Source organism: Oncorhynchus masou, chromosome 19, assembly GCF_036934945.1.
Source record: "Oncorhynchus masou masou isolate Uvic2021 chromosome 19, UVic_Omas_1.1, whole genome shotgun sequence".
NCBI classification, from domain to species: Eukaryota; Metazoa; Chordata; class Actinopteri; order Salmoniformes; family Salmonidae; genus Oncorhynchus; species Oncorhynchus masou.
The window spans coordinates 16,538,477-16,560,002 of NC_088230.1; the positions used below are offsets into that span (position 1 = coordinate 16,538,477).

At 45.1% G+C, this 21,526-nt stretch overlaps 1 protein-coding gene and 1 pseudogene across 1 annotated transcript; one reads left to right on the forward strand and one right to left on the reverse strand.

Moving 5' to 3' along the window:
* Positions 1-2,143: 2,143 nt before the first annotated feature.
* On the forward strand, positions 2,144-10,185 carry LOC135505521 (phosphoacetylglucosamine mutase-like; annotated as a pseudogene).
* Positions 10,186-12,308: 2,123 nt separating this feature from the next.
* Positions 12,309-16,328, reverse strand: LOC135505551 (glial fibrillary acidic protein-like). Its single transcript, XM_064924619.1, has 12 exons — positions 16,022-16,328; positions 15,535-15,700; positions 15,241-15,390; positions 15,000-15,119; positions 14,729-14,824; positions 14,147-14,281; positions 13,933-14,043; positions 13,723-13,833; positions 13,426-13,550; positions 13,100-13,156; positions 12,876-13,064; positions 12,309-12,684 (listed from the first exon to the last, which is right to left on the reverse strand). The coding sequence occupies exons 1-12, from the start codon at positions 16,225-16,227 to the stop codon at positions 12,594-12,596; spliced, it is 1,557 nt and encodes a 518-aa protein (XP_064780691.1). The 5' UTR covers positions 16,228-16,328; the 3' UTR covers positions 12,309-12,593.
* Between the last annotated feature and the right edge of the window lie 5,198 nt (positions 16,329-21,526).

Sequence of the window (21,526 nt, forward strand, 5' to 3'; positions counted from 1 at the left end):
CCTCTTCAAGGAATACCTAGGATAGGATAAAGCAATCCTTCTCACCCCCCCCTTAAATGATTCAGATGCACTATTGTAAAGTGGCTGTTCCACTGGTGTCAGAAGGTGAATTCACCAATTTGTAAGTCGCTCTGGATAAGAGCGTCTGCTAAATGACTTAAATGTAAATGTAAATGTTTGTTAATTATTTTATTTCAGTTTACTATATTGTTCTTTCATGATTCATTTTAGTTTACAACACCCGTTGCTGACAATGTATAACACTGTAAGTGCTGTTATTGTGAAGTGGAAACCTCTAGGAGCAACAACGGCTCAGCCACGAAGTGGTAGGCCACCAATAGGATGGTGTAACCTTAATTGGGGAGGACGGGTTTGTGGTAATGGTTGCAGCGGAATCATTGAATGGTATCAAAAGCATCAAACACATGGTTTCTGTCCCGGGTGCAACACTCACTACCAAGTTCCAAACTGCCTCTGGAAGCAAAGTCATCACAATAACTGTTCATCAGGAGCTTCATGAAATGGGTTTCCATGGCCGAGCATCTGCACACAACCTTAAGATCACCATGAACAATGCCAAGTGTTGGCTGGAGTGATGTAAAGCTCGCCACCATTGGACTCTGGAGCAGTGGAACCACAGTCTCTGGAGTGATGAATCACGCTTCAACATCTGGCAGTCCGATGGAGGAGTCTGTGTTTGGCTGATGCCAGGAGAACTCTACCTGTCCCAATGCATAGTGCCAACTGTAAAGTTTGATGGAGGAGGAATAATGGTCTGGGGCTGTTTTTCATGGTTCAGGCTCCTTACTTCCAGTGAAGGGAATATTAACTCTCCAGCATACAATGACATATAGATGATTCTGTGCTTCCAACTTTGTGGCAACAGTTGGGGCAGGCCCTTTTCTGTTTCAGCATGATAATGCCCTTGTGTACAAAGCGAGGTCCATACAGAAATGGTTAGTCAAGATCAGTGTGGAAGAACTTGACTGGCCTGCACAGAGCCCTGCACAGAGCCCTGCACTCAACCCCATCGATCACCTTTGGGATGAATTGGAACGCCGACTGCAAGCCAGGCCTAAACGCCCAACATCAGTGCCCGATCTCACTAATGCTCTTGTGGCTGAATGGAAGCAAGTCCCCGCAGCAATGTTCCAACATCTAGTGGAAAGCCTTCCCAGAAGAGTGGAGGCTGTTATACCAGCAAAGAGTGGACCATCTCCGTATTAATGCCCATGATTTTGGAATGAGATGTTCGAAAAGCAGGTGTCCACATACCTTTGGCCATGTAGTGTTCAATAGGCAAGAACTGCATTTTATATAGGCGCATTTATTCTGGGCACAGTCTTATGGTTAAATCAATATGTATATTGAATTGTCTTGAGTCAGTAAAAACATTGGGTAAAGCTTTTAGCCCACTAATTTTCCTTGGGGAAATCGTCCTCTAAAGCTGTGCCCACTGAATAAATGCATCAAAACATGTCTAATCTGGTGTAGCGGAGCATGACAGTTCAAGGGCGTGGTCAAGGGACGTACAAGGAACTGCAGCCACGTCGCAAGTAGAATCGAGAGGCTTTCTATTCACTCCTTCAACAACTGCAAGTAAGTGAAACTATTTATACGTTTAGTAAATATTTCGAAATGAATAGCCGGTATTCTATTTGTATTGTAACAAGTAAATTACCTTGCACGCATGTTGCAATATCAGTCTGTCAATAGAGAGGAAGAGGCTTAATCATGTTTCTGCATGAATTGATTTAGTTTACCTAGCTATCAATGATCAGCAGCAGCACAGATACACCTTTGAAATAAACTTTGCCCCGTAGAGTATGACCTGGTAGTGCCAAGGCTACATCATAGTGGATTTAGGACGAATGAGTGAATATGGTTTCTCAGTGCCCTCATTAAATTGACAGATCAAATATTGAAATTGTGTTGATAAACGGTTGTGGCTATCATTATTATTATTGTAAACTGTTCAAAATTAAGATATTATCACATCATTTTTATTATTTGGGGTATTTTAAACATGTTCAGCCCCTTGATTAATACAGGCTACATCTTATGAAGGAGATGAGCTGAAGAGAGGAACCCACTTCAAATTATTGAGACATCCCCTTTGTTTTTCTGTTTTGGTGTTTCAGGAATGGCCCAGTTTGAGGAAGTATCCAAAAGTCTGCTGTCCACCCTAAACCTGTAGGGTTGGTCCTACAGTATGGTACTGCTGGGTTCCGCACCAACTCTAAGCAGTTAGACCATGTCATGTCCTGAATGGGTTTACTGGCCACACTCCGCTCCAAGAAGACTAAGGCCACCATTGGAGTCATGGTCACTGCGTCACATTTATATAATATTATATGAATCTTGTAAATTAAGATGCCCAATTTGGGTGCTTAATTGCTCAAATCAAATTATATTTCTAACAACAGAAACCATTTCAGAACAATCTGAGATGGTGGGTGTCAATCCTCTTACTTGTGCTTTTTAAGGTGGAACGATCGGTCTTTGACCGATAGTCCCTGGTTCTATTCTGGTCTGCTCTGAGGGCCACAAATAAAGCTGCTGATATTATTAGAAAAAGGTTGTCTGGAATTGATTTGCTTTCATGGTAACTATTGCTTTTCTGACTTACACAATATCTCTATCTTTATCTCTCCCCTCCTCCCTCTCTCCATCTACCTCACCCCAATATCCACACTATACTAGAATCACCCCTTCCTGTTCCTTTCTTACCCCTTCCTTCCTTCTCTCCTCCTCTCCCTTCCCATCCACTATATCCCTCCACCCTCCCTCTCCAGGAGGATAACGGGGTTAAGCTGGTGGACACCATGGGGGAGATGGTGACCCCTGCGTGGGAGGGCTATGCCACCCAGCTGGCCAACGCAGAGCAGGAGGGGCTCCTCACCGCCCTGAAGGACGTAATCGAGAGAGAGGCCATCAGCATGGCCCAGGAGGCCAGTGTGTTTGTGAGTAAAGACACAAGGTACTGGGGTATTAACATTCTCTAGTCTAGAAACTAAACTATAATCTTGAATGTCAAGGGTTAGCAATATAACAGGGGGCAAGTTCATTTTGCATCACCCGGTGTCCCGGGTGGGTAAAAATGTCACTTTAGGACCAATGGAATGATCTAAAATACTTAAACTCACCCCATCTGGGGCACCAGGTGATGCAATAAGAACTCAACCAAGGTTACCTCAGATATTTAATGTGATTGGTTGTGTTTCATCAGGCCCAGTAGTGAGAGCCTATCACAGGCAGTACTGGATGGAGTCCACACCCTGGAAAGCCACAGTAAAGGTGCATTAACTCTTGGATTTAACTACACCTTGATATTTGATTGTTGGTTTGAATTACAAAAATTGGTCAGCAGTTATAAGCAAGTTTATTCATTTGCAAGAACTTATACTTGCTTGTTATAATTGCTTGCTTGTTATTATAAGGTTAAACCAAGTAGCAGTTCACTGCTAGTAGCAGTTCAGACGTCTTTGTCTTGTCGTGTCCCATGTATATATATTTTTTCCTTTGTATATATTTGTATATGTTTAACCTCAGTTTCAACATACTCTCCTGCAACCCGCCTCACCCAATGTGGTATGGATCTGCTATTTTCTATACTTATGAACCGGAACCCCCAACAGAAGCTAGCTAACTAGCTAGTAGCCAGTTATCCACTGCTAGCGGCCATCAGCTAACCTTAGCCCTCAACTCCTGTCAGTCTGCACAGCGCAATTCAACCCAGAGCATACCGGACTGCTTTTTCTCAACATCTCCAGAGACCTACCGCAAGCTCTGAACCTTTTCACCTGGATCTTCGCAGCTAGCTAGCTGCTATCCGAGTGGCTACCCCCTGGCTAACGCCTCTGTCCCGAAGCAAGCACCAGTGAGCCTGGAACTAGCCTCGTGCCAGGCCTATCTTCCAGCTAGCTGAAGAGATCCATTAGCCACTCCTTGGGCGACAATACCTTTTTTGCCAATTGGCCTGGACTCATTTTACTGCTGACACAAGCCCTGCTGTTCCATCACGACTGGTCTAGCGACGTAATCCACCCGAGGGGTTTCAACAGGCTCGTCCGTCGTGACGTCCCCTGAAGGCCCATCTGCTAGCCTGCTAGCCTCGGCCCGCTAGCTGTCTAGAGCATATCGGACTGTTAGCTGAAGAGGTTCATCAGCCAATTTCTTGAGATACAATACCTATTTTGCCAATTGGCCTGGACCCTTTTACTGCCAACACGGAGCCCTGCCGATCCAACACGACTGGACTTCCAACGTAACGTCTGAGGGGGCTACAACAGACTCTTCCTTCACGACGTCCCCCTAAGGCCCTTCTGCTAGCCCCGGCCCACTAGCTGTCTGAATCGTCGTGTCTCCAGCTCGCCTAGCTACCCACTGGTCCCTATGATCACTCAGCTACGCATGCCTCTCCCTAATATCAATCTGCCTTGTCCATATTGCTGTTTTGGTTAGTGATTGTCTTATTTCACTGTAGAGCCTCCAGACCTGCTCAATATTCCTTAACTAGCCCTTTTGTTTCACCTCCCACACATGCAGTGACCTCAACTGGTGGAAATAATGTCTCTAGAGACAAAACCTCTCTCGTCGTCACTCAATGCCTAGGTTTACCTCCACTGTAGTCACATCCTACCATACCCTTGTCTGTGCATTATGCCTTGAATCTATTCTTCCGCACCCAGAAACCTGCTCCTTTTATTCTCTGTTCCCGAATGCACTAGATGATCAGTTCTTATAGCCTTTAGTCGTACCCTTATCCCACACCTTTGTTCCTCTGGTGATGTAAAGGTTAATCCAGGCCCTTCAGCGCCTAGCTCCACTCCCAGTCCCGAGGCGCTCTCATTTGTTGACTTCTGGTTTCATGCATGTTTGTGTTTTTAATGTACAATGTTTTTGTTGTACTCTATGCGTGTTTATAGTTTTGTTTAATGTTGTGTTAGTGTATGTAAGTTGTTTTGTCTGAATTGTTGTTCCCTCTGCTGCTATTGGACCAGGTCTCTCTTGGAAAAGAGATGTTATCTCAATGAGAAAAAACCTGTAAAAATAAAGGTAACCTTTAAAAAATATATATATATTTTAACATTAGAATCCCCCGCCCTAAGTTTGTTTTATTCACTGCTTTAGCACACTCTGCCAACCCGGATGTCCTAGCCGTGTCTGAATCCTAGCTTAGGAAGGCCACCAAAAATCCTGAAATTTCCATCCCTAACTATAACATTTTCCAACAAGATAGAACTGCCAAAGGGGGCAGAGTTAGCCTGCAGAGTTCTGTCATACTATCCAGGTCTATGCCCAAACAATTTGAGTTTCTACTTCTAAAAATCCCCCTTTCCAGAAACAAATCTCTCACCGTTGCCGCTTGTTATAGACCACCTTCTGCCCCCAGCTGTGCCCTGGACACCATATGTGAATTGATTGCCCCCCATCTATCTCCAGAGCTCGTACTGTTAGGTGACCTAAACAGGGACATGCTTAACACTCCGGCCGTCCTACAAACCAAGCTAGATGCCCTCAATCTCACACAAATTATCTATGAACCTACCAGGTACAACCCCAAGGATATTGACCTCATTCTGTCAGTAGAGGATGCCTGGTAGTTTTTTAAAAGTGCTTTCCTCACCATCTTAAATAAGCATGCCCCATTCAGAAAATGTATAACCTGGAACAGATATAGCCCTCGGTACACTCCAGACACTTCAATAAGCATTTTTCTACAGCTAGCCATGCTTTCCACCTGGCTACCCCTACCCCAGTCAACAGCCCTGCACCCCCCCTCAGCAACTTGCCCAAGCCTCCCCCATTTCCCCTTCACCAAAATCCTGATAGCTGATGTTCTGAAAGTGTTGCAAAATCTGGACCCCTACAAATCAGCTGGGATAGACAATCTGGACCCTCTCTTTCTAAAATTATCCACCGCAATTGTTGCAACCCATATTACTAGCTTGTTCAACCTCTCTTTTGAATTGCCTGAGATCCCCAAAGATTGGAAAGCTGCCGCGGTCATCCCCCTCTTTAAAGGGGGAGACACTCTTGACCCAAACTCTTACAGATCTATAGCTATCCTACCCTGCCTTTCTAAGGTCTTCGAAAGCCAAGTTAACAAACAGATCACCGGCCATTTCGAATCCCACCATAATTTCTCCACTATGCAATCTGGTTTCCGAGCTGGTCATGGGTGCACCTCAGCCATGCTCAAGGTCCTAAATGATATCATAACCACCATCTATAAAAGACAATACTGTGCATCCATATTCATCAACCTGGCCAAAGCTTTCGACTCTGTCAATCACCACATTCTTATCGGCAGACTCAATGTGATTGTTTTTTTTTTTTTACATCAGGCCAAGTCGTGAGAGCCTATCACAGGCAGTACTTGATTTCTCAAATGACTGCCTCGCCTGGTTCACCAACTACTTCTCAGACAGAGTTCAAAATGTCAAATCGGAGGGCCTGTTGTCCGGCCTCTGGCAGTCTCTATGGGGGTGCCACAGGGTTCAATTCTCAGGCCAACTCTTTTCTCTGTATACATCAATGACATCACTCTTGCTGCTGGTGATTCTCTGATCCACCTCTACGCTGATGACACCATTCTGTATACTTCTGGCCCTTCTTTGGGCACTGTGTTAACTAACCTCCAGACGAGCTTCTTTGCCACACAATTCTCCTTCCGTGGCCTCCAACTGCTCTTAAATGCAAGTAAAACTAAATGCATGCTCTTCAACCGATCGCTGCCCGCACCTGCCCCCCGTCCAACATCACCACTCTGGACGGTTCTGACTTAGAATATGTGGACAATTACAAATACCTAGGTGTCTGGTTAAACTGTAAACTCTTCTTCCAGACTCACATTAAGCATCTCCAATCCAAAATTAAATCTAGAATTGGCTTCCTATTTCGCAGCATAGCATTCTTCACTCATGCTGCCAAACATACCCTCATAAAACTGACTATCCTACTGATCCTTGACTTTGGCGATGTCATTTACAAAATTGCCTCAGACTGCATCCAATATGCTGAGTGTTATCACAGTGCCATCCGTTTTGTCACCAAAGCCCCATATACTACCCACCACTGCGACCGGTATGCTCTCGTTGGCTGGCCCTCGCTTCATATTCGTCGCCAAACCCACTGGCTCCAGGTCATCTATAAGTCTTTGCTAGGTAAAGCCCCGCCTTATCTCAGCTCACTGGTCATCATAGCAGCACCCACCCATAGCAAGCGCTCCAGCAGGTGTATTTCACTGGTCACCCACAAAGCCGCCTTGCCTTCCAGTTCTCTGCTGCCAATGACAGGAACGAATTGCAAAAATCACTGAAGCTGGAGACTCATTTCTCCCTCACTAATTTTAAGCATCAGCTGTCAGAGCAGCTCACAGATCATTGCACCTGTACATAGCCCATCTGTAAATAGCCCATCCAACTTCCTCATCCCCATATTGTTATTTATTTTTTGCTCCTTTGCACACCAGTATCTCTACTTGCACATCTATCACGGCAGTGAAAAATTGTAATTACTTCGCCACTACGGCCTGTTTATTCCCTTACCTCCCTAATCTTACCTCAGTTGCACATACTGTATATAGGTTTTTTCTATTGTGTTATTGACTGTACATTTGTTTATTCCATGTGTAACTCTGTGTTTGTGTCGCACTGCTTTCCTTAACTTGGCCAGGTCGCAGTTGTAATTGAGAATTTGTTCTCAACTGTCCTACCTGGTTAAATGAAGGTAAAATAATTGTTAATTCAAATGAATGTTACCCATTCCACCCCTCTCTCCAGGTGCCTAACCATACAGATGATCAGAAGGCCCTGCTGGTGGATGGGGCTAATAGTATTGGTGCTCTGAAGGTGTGTGAGATGGAGACCTACCTAAAGAAAGAGCTGCAGCTGTCCCTCTTCAACGACGGCTCCAGTGGAAAACTCAACCACCTGTGTGGGGCCGACTTCGTCAAAGTACCACAGAAAGCTCCCATAGGAGCGAAAAGAGACGAGTTGACCTCAACTTGTCTCTTTTCTATCTATGTCTGCATCTCAATAGACCCCAAATAGCATCCTCTCCCAGTTTACTCTTTTTCATTTTTTTTGTCTGCACTACATCTGTATTGAGGTGTGTATATGTATATATATATATGTATATATGTATATATATATATATATTACTTTTTTTTAAAGCAAGCTGTGTGTAGGGAAAGTGAAACAAACTAGGAAAGGAAGCTATTTATGATTGAGACGCATCCTTGGCAGAGGCAGGTCTCAACTCTGGGTGTGTCCAAATCTATGGTGAGATCGTAACAGAACTTCGACCCATGGGTGTCTCTCTCAGGCTACAGGTGACTGATAAACTTTTTTTTAAATCTCGTAATGAAATACAGGACACTCGGGTTTGTTATATTATTATGCTGTTCCCATGTTTGTCCACCAGAGTGGAAGACATCTCAATGAATCCCATTACGTATACTGCTGGCTTCTGCCAAACTCTTTTAGAGAAGGGTCAGAGCCATCCACTCTCTGTCTGTCTGTATTGCTCTCTCCCTCGTTTTCCCATCCCAATCTTTCTCCTCTTTTGTCTCACATCTCTCTCTCTCTAGGTGTTGAGATGAGTGCAGGGGAGCGTTGCTGTTCGTATGATGGTGATGCTGATCGTGTTGTTTATTACTACTGCGACTCAGCAGGGAGATTTCACCTGCTAGACGGGAGACAAGATTGCCACCCTCATCAGCACATACCTCAATGAACTGCTTACACAGGTATACACCCACGCACTCGCTATACTCACCTGTGATGCTTAAACATGTCCCTACATAACACACCAACTCCTCCTCATTCAGCAGTGTGCACACACTGACATGTTCCCCTGTGTGTGTTTTGATTTGCGCAGGCTGGTCTTGACCTACAAATAGCCGTGGTACAGACCGCATACACTAACGACAGCTCTACACGCTACCTGGAAGACAACATGAAGGTGAGGACACACAAACACACACACACACCTTAGTCGCTCCAACACACATGCAATCAGTGCTGACCTCTCCTCCCTCCAGGTGATAGTGCGGTGTACCAAGACCGGAGTGAAACACCTTCACCATGCAGCCCATGAGTTTGACATTGGTGTTTACTTCGAGGCCAACGGCCACGGGACTGTGAGTAGGAAACCGACTTGCACATGCTTACACACTGATCTGTGATGGGTAGATTGCTTGAACGTGCCCGCTCAGTGACGGCCTGTCTGTATGATTGCGGTCCTGTCTCAGGTCTTGTTCAGTAAAGAAGCAGAAGAGAAGATGCAGCAGCTAGCCCGGGACTCCAACACCAACGACGAGAGGGAAAGCGCTGCACTGCTACTGCAGAACACGGGCAACCTCATCAACCAGGTATGACCACACACGGCCATGGCAACACAATCAACCGTTTTTAGCAATAGTGACTACACACGTTCGTTGCAATTTAAGGGTCCAATCCTGTATGCATAACTGACATTTTCTCTCGCTCTCACTGTAGACCGTAGGAGATGCTATCTCTGACATGCTACTGATTGAGGCGGTGTTAATCATCAGAGGGATGACCGTACAACAATGGGACGCCATCTACACAGACCTGCCCAACAAACAGCTCAAAGTCAAGGTGTGTGTTTGCGTGGGTGGTTGCATCGTATGTTACTTTAAATGCCTGTATAATGAGGAAATCGTGTATATATATTTTAACACTGTTTAGCCCAGTGCCTCAGTTGCAGTGTTGTTGTGTGGCCTGTAGGTGGCAGACCGGCGCGTGATTGACACTACAGATGCAGAGAGGAGAACAGTGAGTCCAGCAGGTCTGCAGGAGGCCTTAGACAGCCTGGTGAATAAGCACAGACAGGCACGCTCCCTCGTCCGCCCCTCAGGTACTGAGGATGTGGTCCGAGTGTACGCCAAGGCAGACACACAGGTGTGAATTAGACGCTGACACTCAAACCTACTTGAATGAAGAAAAAAAAACACTGAGAGATAGGGATTCACTCAATTCACATTTCTTTGTTCACTCACTCTGCCTTTATCTTTCTTCACTCTTTCTTTTTCTGTCGCTCACTGTCTGAGGGCGATGTGTGTTTCAGGAGAGTGCTGATGCCCTGGCACATGAAGTTAGCCTGGCAGTGTATTGCATCGCAGGAGGAGTGGGAGAGGAGCCCAAACCTTCATAAACAGGCAATATGCAATGTCTGTCGAGCACGATTTAAAATAAATGTGTATCTAATGACAACTTCCTCAACCCATGATTCTATGTCAAATTTGTAGTCTTTATCAGGTGCCAAATCATTTTATAATGTGCACTGCATTTAATACTGTGTTATCACTTTTCTATGAGTCTGAACAATTTGATTTGTCAATGTCAATGAAAGGGACTCACTGTATTGGACAATGAGTGGAAAATATGCTAAATAAGGTTAGACTTGTAATCCTCTTTTTTTTACCCAACCTTAATCCTCTGTCAATGTAGTGGTAATTATGTACATGTTTACATTAGCAGTTATTGTAGATTAATTTTGTATTACTGTTTTATAGTGGAGTAATTGCACTGCTTTGAACGGTCCTCAACTACAAAGACTGTGCTGCTATGACTGTCGGCGTTACTCTGGACCCTGATCTCTCTTTTGAAGAACATATCAAGAGTTTCAAGGACAGCTTTTTCCATCTACGTAACATTGCAAAAATCAGAAACTTTCTGTCCAAAAATGATGCAGTAAAATTATTCCATGCTTTTGTCACTTCTAGGTTAGACTACTGCAATGCTCTACTTTCCGGCTACCCGGATAAAACACTAAATAAACTTCAGTTAGTGCTAAATACGGCTGCTAGAATCCTGACTAGAACCAAAAATTTTGATCATATTACTCCAGTGCTAGCCTCCCTACACTGGCTTCCTGTCAAGGCAAGGGCTGTTTTCAAGGTTTTACTGCTAACCTACAAAGCATTACATGGGCTTGCTCCTACCTATCTCTCTGTTTTGGTCCTGCCGTACATACCTACATGTACGCTACGGTCACAAGACACAGGCCTCCTAATTGTCCCTAGAATTTCTAAGCAAACAGCTGGAGGCAGGGCTTTCTCCTATAGAGCTCCATTTTTATGGAACGGTCTGCCTACCCATGTGAGAGACGCAAACTCGGTCTCGACCTCAAGTCTTTACTGAAGACTCATCTCTTCAGTGGGTCATATGATTGAGTGTAGTCTGGCCCAGGAGTGGGAAGGTGAACGGAAAGGCTCTGGAGCAACGAACCGCCCTTGCTGTCTCTGCCTGGCTGGTTCCCCTCTTTCCACTGGGATTCTCTGCCTCTAACACTATTACAGGGGCTGAGTCACTGGCTTACTAGGGCTCTTTCATACCGTTCCTGGGAGGGGTGCGTCACTTGAGTGGGTTGAGTCACTGATGTGATCTTCCTGTCTGGGTTGGCGCCCCCCCCTTGGGTTGTGTCGTGGCGGAGATCTTTGTGGGCTATACTCGGCCTTGTCTCAGGATGGTAAGTTGGTGGTTGAAGATATCCCTCTAGTGGTGTGGAGGCTGTGCTTTGGCAAAGTGGGTGGGGTTATATCCTTCCTATTTAGCCCTGTCCGGGGGTGTCATCAGATGGGGCCACAGTGTCTCCTGACCCCCTCCTGTCTCAGCCTCCAGTATTTATGCTGCAGTAGTTTGTGTCGGGGGGCTAGGGTCAGTTTGTTATATCTGGAGTACTTCTCCTGTCCTATCTGGTGTCCTGTGTGAATTTAAGTATGCTCTTTCTAATTCTTTCTTTCTCTCTGAGGACCTGAGTCCTATGACCATGTCTCAGGACTACCTGACATGATGACTCCTTGCTGTCCCCAGTCCACCTGGCTGTGCTGCTGCTCCAGTTTCAACTGTTCTGCCTGTGATTATTATAATTTGACCATGCTGGTCATTTATGAACATTTGAACATCTCGGCCATGTTCTGTTATAATCTCCACCCGGCACAGCCAGAAGAGGATTGGCCACCCCACGTAGCCTGATTCCTCTCGAGGTTTCTTCCTAGGTTTTAGCCTTTCTAGGGAGTTTTTCCTAGCCACCGTGCTTCTACACCTGCATTGCTTGCTGTTTGGGGTTTTAGACTGGGTTTCTGTACAGCACTTTGCGATATCAGCTGATGTACGAAGGGCTGTATAAATACATTTGATTTGATGTAATTGTTGAACACCAGGAGTAAAAATAGGAAACTAGACATCAAATTTGTCCAACTATTTTTGTTTTTTGTTGTTGACCAAAATATGTTTGGAAATTACCACATCGAGAGAAAAATACTATAATTGCTTTGCTGTTTTTTTTTTATTTGTTGCTTGTAGAGCGATATGGTTCTCAGACACATACACAGGGAGTTAAAGGCTAACATAAAAGGCAATGTGAGGCTAAGAGGGAGTTTAGTGCAGACAGAGACACAGAGAAGAGGACCACAGGGGTCCTGATCCTGAAGACCACTATCCTAGGTGTTTGGTGTGGGTTACATTTTTGGGGGCAAGGGTGGAAGGGCTGGGGCTTAGGTCTCAAGGGGTCTAACATTCATTCGGTGGTGTAGAAGTTAGGAGCCTGGACTTCCATCTCTAGTCCTCGTCTGTGTCGTCAGCAGCTCCAGAAATGGTAATGGTGCATTCCTGTGTGTCGCTCTCATACATGTCATCTGTCTTAACTGTTCTGAGAGAAAATGGGAAAGGGCAGGGAAAAAGGGGGTTGAAAACAACACTGGGTGACGAATATATTTTATATAAAAATGTCCTCAATCACTTATTCTAATGACTAAACAGACTACCGGTATGCCATATTTTATCCACATAGGTAAGATTATCTCCCAGTATGGTTTAAATTATGACCCAGGCTTGCTCTACCTGATGAGAAGAGTCTTCCGCTCAGTCATCTCCACTGACTGTTCCTCGAAGCTCTCCGTCTGGCTCTCTGGTGATATCACCGCCCCGCCAGGGGCCTCTTTGGTGCCTCCATATCCAATACCAGGGGCTCTGCCCAGCCCGGCCCCGTATCCGCTGACAGAGGCGGCACTAACCGAGGCAGGGTGGAGCTAGCTCTGATGGCCACACCTCCTCTTCCTCCACCCAGGGACATGCTCTGTACCATGGTGCTGAGACGGGTGTCCTCGCCTTCGATCAGCGCCCTGCCAAATACACAACCACAGAGAAGACACGCAAAATCACAGATTTACACTTAGCAACCATAAAGTAGGCTGCATATCAAAAGAGTTGTGTTGCTGCATGCCTCCTCTTTTTCATCTCTACAGATTTGACAAACCCAGGATAGCTGAAAGCAATATGGAGGACACCTACTTGGTGCAATCTGCATTTACCTGTCCAGTTATTTTCTCTTCAATGGGAAATGAGGAGCAGAAAAGGCCTGTTTAGACTATAGGGGAGTTATGATTGTCACCTGTAGGTGGTGATCTCAATCTCCAGGGCCATCTTGACGTTGAGCAGCTCCTGGTACTCTCTCAGCAGCAGAGCTATCTTCTCCTTCATCACCATCAGCTCCAGCTTCAGCCCCTCAATACGCTCCTGTGGGAAACACACACAAGCTTTTAGGTCATAGGGAGCCAATTGGGACCGGCTGTTAGAGTCCATTTGAAAGTACTCTCACTTATTGCCCACTTTGTAGAGCAAATATCCATTCTGACCTCCCATGCTTCTTTCTACAGTAAAGGTGTGTCGTGAGAGTAGTACAACTCACACGCAGTGTCTCCTCTTCTTTCTTGTGTCTCGCCACTGCATCACGAATCTGAACCTCCAGAGACTCATTTCTCGTTTTCATAGACTCCAACTCACGCTCCAGGTTTAAGCTCTACACACAAGAGACAAACACACGCGTGTGTTTTCAATCTGTTGCCTACTGGTGTCAATAACAGTGTTATTGATTATAAGAAAAGAGGGTCCCACTTACATCTTTCTTGTAACTTGCGATTTCCTCCCTCACACTTCGAACACTTTGAACGTGTTTGGTTGTCACATTGTTCAGGTCCTGGAACTTTGACTTGTACCAAGTGTCCATCTCCTGAGGAAGACCAGAAACAAAATGGATTCAGTTTTCTGTGTAATTATGTAATCAAGTATGAAGTTATGTGTAATAAATCTGTAATAATATCTGCAATTGGTACCTGTAGGTTTCTGGCAGCGATGCTGTCGTACTGGGACTGGATTTGTTTGAGGGCGGAGGAGAGGTCAGGAAGGGCAAAGGTCATGTCCACCTTCGCTACCGCCACATAGATCTGCTGCATCAGTTCCTCAATTTCCTGACCGGGGCAAATAAAATGGAGACTACTCATTCCTTCTGTGAATTTCCCTTTCATTCTTATCTGTGGAAACCCTAACTTCCTAACTCAGCCCGCCATGCAGTTTTCACAGTTAGTCGATAAAGTTTGCATCACAAAACTGTCAATCACTAGGCCCATGATACAAACTCTCCCACTTTAACTCATATACTGTCATAAGTAATGTGTGAATCCAGCTGCATGCCTGTGATGGCCACAAATCATACTAAACAGATGCTGCTACAGACACATACAGTAGGTAAGATACAGTATGTTACACAGATAGAAAAGGACTACCTCAATCTGAAAATAGATACAAAGGTATGTCGCCCCTCTGTGAATCAAGACAGTGAAAGACACATATATCTGTGAATACAGCTACCTTCCCCGTTGGGAAAACAGACACAGATATAGACCCAGACGTGTTACCTCTTTGTGAACTCTGGTCAGGAAGGCCAGCTCCACCTCCAGGTTCTCCAGCTGTTTCTCCAGGCCGATACGGGCCGAGGTGGCTCTATCCACATCCTGCCAGACGGGTTAGAGGATGAATTATTATTGAGTTGATACACAGGAATAACTGAGAAGACAGTAAATTGTTTCATGACAGCCTGGTAAATGAGGTAGGTGATTCTGTGTGTCCACAATTTGAGTTCATGTTGACATTGTTTAATGCTTATGTCTGCATCTGTGTTTGACTCACGGGGCGGAAGGCTTCGATCTCTAACTCTGCATTCTTCCTGGCCTCCAGAGCCTCCTCATATTTGACCTTGAGCACCTCCACCTGTCCTGCCATGGCCCCCTTGGCCGCTACAGCCAGGTCCTTAGGGTGGAGGAAACACAGTCAAACCCAATACCTGTCTGTCTCATCCCAGTCCACCATTGTAAAAGTAAATATCATGCATAGGCTATAGGTGGGCCATATTGGTGGTCATAAAGCTCACCCTCTGTACTCTCATCTGCTCCGCGATCCGGTGGAGCTCTCTCAGCTGTCCCTCGTAGAGCTGTCTCAGCCCAGACGGCTTCATATAGCGGTTCTTCAGAGCATCAATCTCAGCCTCCAGCAGCTTGTTCTGCCCCTCCAGAGTACGCACCTGGGACAGAACACGGGTTTGTGAGTGAGAAAGAGCACAGAAAAGATAGGTTTGCATGAAAGTGTGACTGGGTGTGGCATAGAGTTTGAGTGAGAAAGAGGAGAGTATGAGTGACAGAATGTGTGAGATGAGGCGTGGTCTTGCCTTCTCGATGTAGATAGCCAGGCGGTCGTTGAGGGCCACCATCTCCTTCCTCTCGCCTGTGCGGGTGCTCATGAATTCTTGGTTCTCCGCTGCAGCTGCATCCAGGTCCAGGCTGGGCCCCAGGCCCTTGTTCATTCCGAAGCACAGGGCCCCCATACTCACACTGCTGTGGTAAGGACAGGAGTGGACAAGGCCAGTCATCAACTATCCACTATATTTGACTTCATTACATTTTTAATCTGCATTATTCAGGTAATGAAATAATCAGAATAGGTCTGATACTCAAAGTGAAATATATTTTATCAATAGAAAGTGTCCCATTAGGAATATATTCAGTGAGTATTAGGCTAAGCCTACAATTATAAATGAGGCAGTATTCCTGTGAAAGAACAAATGAATAGTTAATGCTGATATTGCATTAAAACCTAAACTGTAGCCTATAATGGTCCTATCCATAGAGAATACAACTTCAAGAGAGTTGTTTTACCTGGTCATGTGGGATTTACGGCTGCTGGAGGGGTTCCTCCTCCCCATGGTTCCACCGCTGCGACTGTAGCTGGCAGAGCGGTGACGTACATCCCTTCGGGTCGGTGAAGGGCTTGAAACCCGCACCTGGTAGGAAGCAGAGGAGGAGGCAAGGGCGCTCTCGAAGTGGCGGCGGTAAGAAGACATCCTTTCTGGGCTGCAACTCATGATGACGGCCTGTAACTTGTCTTTACCTTCACTCGATACTGGAAACTGTTCACACTTCGTTGGAATGGGATAGTGGTGCTTTTATACCTGGGCTCTCTTCTTCAGCCCTTCCCAGTTTCCACCTCCAGGGCAAGACGCACCAGCGGCGAGGAATTTAGAACCTCCCCATTCTGAAGGCTGACCGTCCCTGCAAAAATCTATCATGGTTCCGTGAAGAGACTACAGTGGTAAAAATAGAGGGTTGAATGAGTCTTAATACAATGACTGTTATTACACTGGAATGTTTACTGTAGCCTACAGAGCAGAATAATCTACTCCTCGATGCAGGCTATATCACAACCGGCCGTGATTGGGAGTCCCGTAGTGTCGGCGCACAATTGGCCCAGCGTCGTCCGGGTTTGGCCGGTGTAGGCCTTCATTGTAAGTAAGAATTTGTTCTTAACTGACTTGCCTAGTTAAATAAAGGTTAAATAAAAATGTTGTTTCTGTCTTATTATTTTAGTGTGGCCTATCCACAGCTTGGTTATTTATCCATGAGGATGAATAACAATTATTGTATTATAAAAACATAGACGTGACAAATATTTAACCTCATTTGCATTACTCATTTACCAACCTATTCATGGATAAGGTCGTAAAAAGAAGGGGTGTGGACGGCTTCCTGATACTGTCATCTCTCCAAGACTGGAATCATATGATCACTGTGAGGCTGCATAGCGCCATTCTTTCGGGCTTGCATGCATGTGGCAGGTGCACAAAGTCATAGTCTATTGGAGGTGTGAACAGAAACAAAGTAATTGTGCTTGAACCCTGGGCTTCCCAGGCAGTAGCCCATTGTCCTTGCCTTACCGTGTGTGTCTTAGGGTAGACATGGAATTATAATTCCTTAGTAATAGTTTATATACAGTGCATTTGGAAAGTATTCAGACCCCTTGACTTTTCCACATTTTGTTACGTTACAGCCTTATTCTAGAATGGATTAAAAAAAAAAATGTCCTCATCAATCTACACATAATACCCCATAATGACAAAGTGAAAACAGGTTTTTAGATAAAAACATGTTTAAACTAATTGCAGCACCAACTAACCCTACACTTGTTTACCACTATTTAAAAATATTAATATCTCTAAACATCTTATAACTTTACTGCAGTAAAATCTCGTACACACAGGTACTGCTCTGCAGCTGCCACCTACAATCATTAAAAACCGACTACCTCATTCCACTACTTTGACCCTATCTGTTCCTGCACCATGCCAACAGCCTGGGAGAACAGGACACCACCCCGTCAACACACCCTGTAACCATGTAATGTGCCATTCGGTACAAACATAGCAAATGTTGGGTTGGGGTCATTTCGGAATTTAATACAATTTAAACAATGAATCTGAATTGGTCACCCAAGAAGGCAAAGGCCCTCCCCCGCACTCCTTTCGGCAAGTCTGACATGACTCCATCTAGCTCCTCCCTTCATATAGGCCAGTGGTTCTCAAGCCTGGTCCTGGGGACCCAAAAGGGTGCACATTTTTGTTTTTGCCATAGCACTACACACCTGATTCAAATAAACAACTCCCTGACGAAGGCTATGCTGCTGAAACGCATCGGTTTAAAAAAAACTTTGTTTCTATTGAACATGCCATACTAATAAAGGCATTTAAATTAATTATATGAAGAGTGCCTTGGTCCTCCTTTCTTTTTGATGACCAATTTACCCCTTTTACCAAAGAGCAGCTTCTATCTACCAAAATGTACTATTGTGTACCTTAGTAGCGCTTCCCTTCCTCCTCTTTAAACTCCTCATCAGGCTTTGATGTTTTGAATCAGGAGTGTAATGCAAGGACAAAAACAAAAATGTCCACCCCTTTGGGTCCCCAGGACCAGGATTGAGAACCACTGCTATAGTCAGAAACTCAAACAGGAAGTACCCATGCTAAGAACTATACAACGCTTGTCTGACTAATCGGAATCCAAGCTTCAGGATTGTTTTGATCACGTAGACTGGGATATGTTCCGGCTATCTTGCGAAAATAATCTTGACGCATGCACGGATACGGCGACTGAGTTTATAAGGACGTGTATAGGAGGTGTAGTACCCACTGTGACTATTAAAATCTACTAAAATCTACCCTAACCAGGAACCGTGGATAGATGGTAGCATTCGCGCAAAACTGAAAGCATGAACCACCACATTTTCACTCCACAAGGCAATCAAACAAGCTAAATGTCAGTATAGAGAGTCACCATTCAACGGCACAAGACCTATGTGGCAGGGACTACAGACAATCACCGGAGTACAAAAGGAAAACCAGTCACAACGCCGAGACTGACTTGCTTCCGGACAGGCTAAACATATTTTTCGCAACCTTTGAAGGACTGTGGGTTCTCAGTGGCCGATGAGAGTTAAACATTTAAACATTTTAACCCTTGCAAGGCTGCCGGCCCAGACATCATCCCTAGCCGTGTTCTCAGAACATGCGCAGACCAGCTGGCTGGTGTGTTTATGGGCATATTCAATCTCTACCTATCCCAGTCTACCTTCCCCACATGCTTCAAGATGTCCACCATTTTTCCTGTACCCAAGAAGCCAAAGGTAACTGAACTTGATGACTATCGCCGCGTAGCACTCACTTCTGTCATTATAAAGTACTTTGAGAGACTAGTCAAGGATCATATCACATCTACCTTACCTGTCACCCTAGACACACTTCAATTTGCTTACCTCACCAATAGATCCACAGATGATGCAATTGCCATCACTGCCCTTTCCCATCTGGACAAGAGGAATACCTATGTAAGAATGCTGTTTATTGACTATAGCTCAGCATTCAACACCAAAGTACCCTCCAAGTTCATTATTAAGCTCGAGGCTCTGGATCTGAACACCGCCCTGTGCAACTAGGTCCTGGACTTCCTGACGGGCCACCCCCAGGTGGTGAAGGTAGGAAATATCACCTCCACTCCACTAATCCTCAACACTGGGCCCCACAAGGGTGCATGCTCAGCCCCGTCCTGTACTCCCTGTTCATCCATGACTGCGTGGCCAATCATGCCCCCAACTCAATCATCAAGTTTGCAGACGACGCAACAGTAGTAGACTTGAATACCAATGATGACAAGACCACCTACAGGGAGGAGGTGAGGAATCTGGGAGTATGGTGTCTGGAAAACAACCTGTCACTCAACGTCACAAAACAAAGGAGATTTTCGTGGATGTTCGTGGACAATACTCTATCTACATCGACGGGACCACAGTCCCGTAGATAGAGGGTTGTCCACGAACAAGTTCCTTGCTGTACATATCACTGACAAACTGAAACACAGTGTGGTGAAGAAGGCCCAACAGAGCATCCTCAACCTCAGGAGGTTGAAGAAATTTGGCAAAATTTAAAGCATCCTGTTGGTTCTGTATCACCGCCTGGTACGGCAACTGCAGCGCCCGTAACCGCAAGGCTCTCCAGAGAGTGGTGCGTCTGCTCAACGCATTACCGGGAGCAAACTACCCGCCCTCCACAACACCTACAGCACCCAATGTCACAGGAAGGCCAAAAAGATCATCAAGGACATCAACCACCTGAGCCACTGCCTGTTCACCCCGCTATCATCCAGAAGGCGAGGTCAGTACAGGTGCGTCAAAGCTGGGACCGAGAGACTGAAAAACAGCTTCTATCTCAAGGCCATCAAACTGTTAAACAGCCATCACTAGCGCATTAGAGGCTGCTGCCTATAAGCACAGACTCACTGTGATTCACTGGCCACTATAAGGAATGGAACACTAGTCACTTGTCTGGCATTACTCATCTCATATGTACAGTTGAAGTCGGAAGTTTACATACACCTTAGTCAAATACATATAAACTCAGTTTTCACCATTTCTGACATTTAATCCTAATAATAATTCCCCGTCTTAGGTCAGTTAGGATCACAACTTTATTCAAGAATGTGAAATGTCAGAATAATAGTAGAGAGAATTATTTACTTTACAGCTTTTATTTCTTTCATCACATTCCCAGTGGGTCAGAAGTTTACATACACTCAATTAGTATTTGGTAGCATTGCCTTTAAATTGTTCATCTTGGGTCAAACGTTTCAGGTAGCTTCCCACAAGCTTCCCACAATAAGTTGGAGGAATTCTGGCCCATTCCTCCTGACGGAGCTGGTGTACCTGAGTCAGGTTTGTAGGCCTCCTCTCTCACACACACCTTTTCAGTTTTGCCCACACATTTTCTATAGGATTGAGGCCAGGGCTTTGTGATGGCTACTCCAATACCTTGACTTTGTTGTCCTTAAGCCATTTTGCCACAACTTTGGAAGTATACTTGGGGTCATTGTCCATTTGGAAGACCCATTTGAGACCAAGCTTTAACTTCCTGACTGATGTCTTGAGATGTTGCTTCAATATATCCACATAATTTTCCTTCCTCATGACGCCATCTATTTTGTGATGTGCACCAGTCCCTCCTGCAGCAAAACACCCCCACAACAGGATGCTGCCACCCCGTGCTTTATGTTTGGGATGGTATTCTTCGGCTTGCAAGCATCCACCTTTTCCCTCCAAACATAATGATGGTCATTATGGCCAAACAGTTCTATTTTTGTTTCATCAGATCAGAGGACATTTCTCCAAAAAGTATGATCTTGTCCACATGTGCAGTTGCAAATCGTAGTCTGGCTTTTTTATGGCTGTTTTGGAGAAGTGGCTTCTTCCTAGCTGAGCGGCTTTTCAGGTTATGTCGATATAGGACTTGTTTTACTGTGGATATAGATACTTTTGTACCTGTTTCCTTCAGCATCTTCACAAGGTCCTTTGCTGTTATTCTGGGATTGATTTGCACTTTTCGCACCAAATACGTTAATCTCTAGGAGACAGAACGCATCTCCTTCCTGAGCGGTATGACGGCTGCGTGATCCCATGGTGTGCATACTTGCGTACCAATGTTTGTACAGATGAACGTGGTACCTTCAGGCGTTTGGAAATTGCTCTCAAGGATGGACCAGACTTGTGGAGGTCTGCAATTTTTTTTCTGAGGTCTTAGCTGATTTCTTTTGGTTTTCCCATGATATCAAGCAAAGAGGCACAGAGTTTGAAGGTAGGCCTTGAAATACATCCACAGGTACACCTCCAATTGACTAAAATTATGTTAATTAGAGTATCAGAATCTTCTAAAGCCATGATATTATTTTCTGGAATTTTCCAAGCTGTTAAAGGCACAGTCAACTTAGTGTATGTAAACTTCAGACCCACTTGAATTGTGATACTGTGAATTATAAGTGATATAATCTGTCTGTAAGCGATTGTTG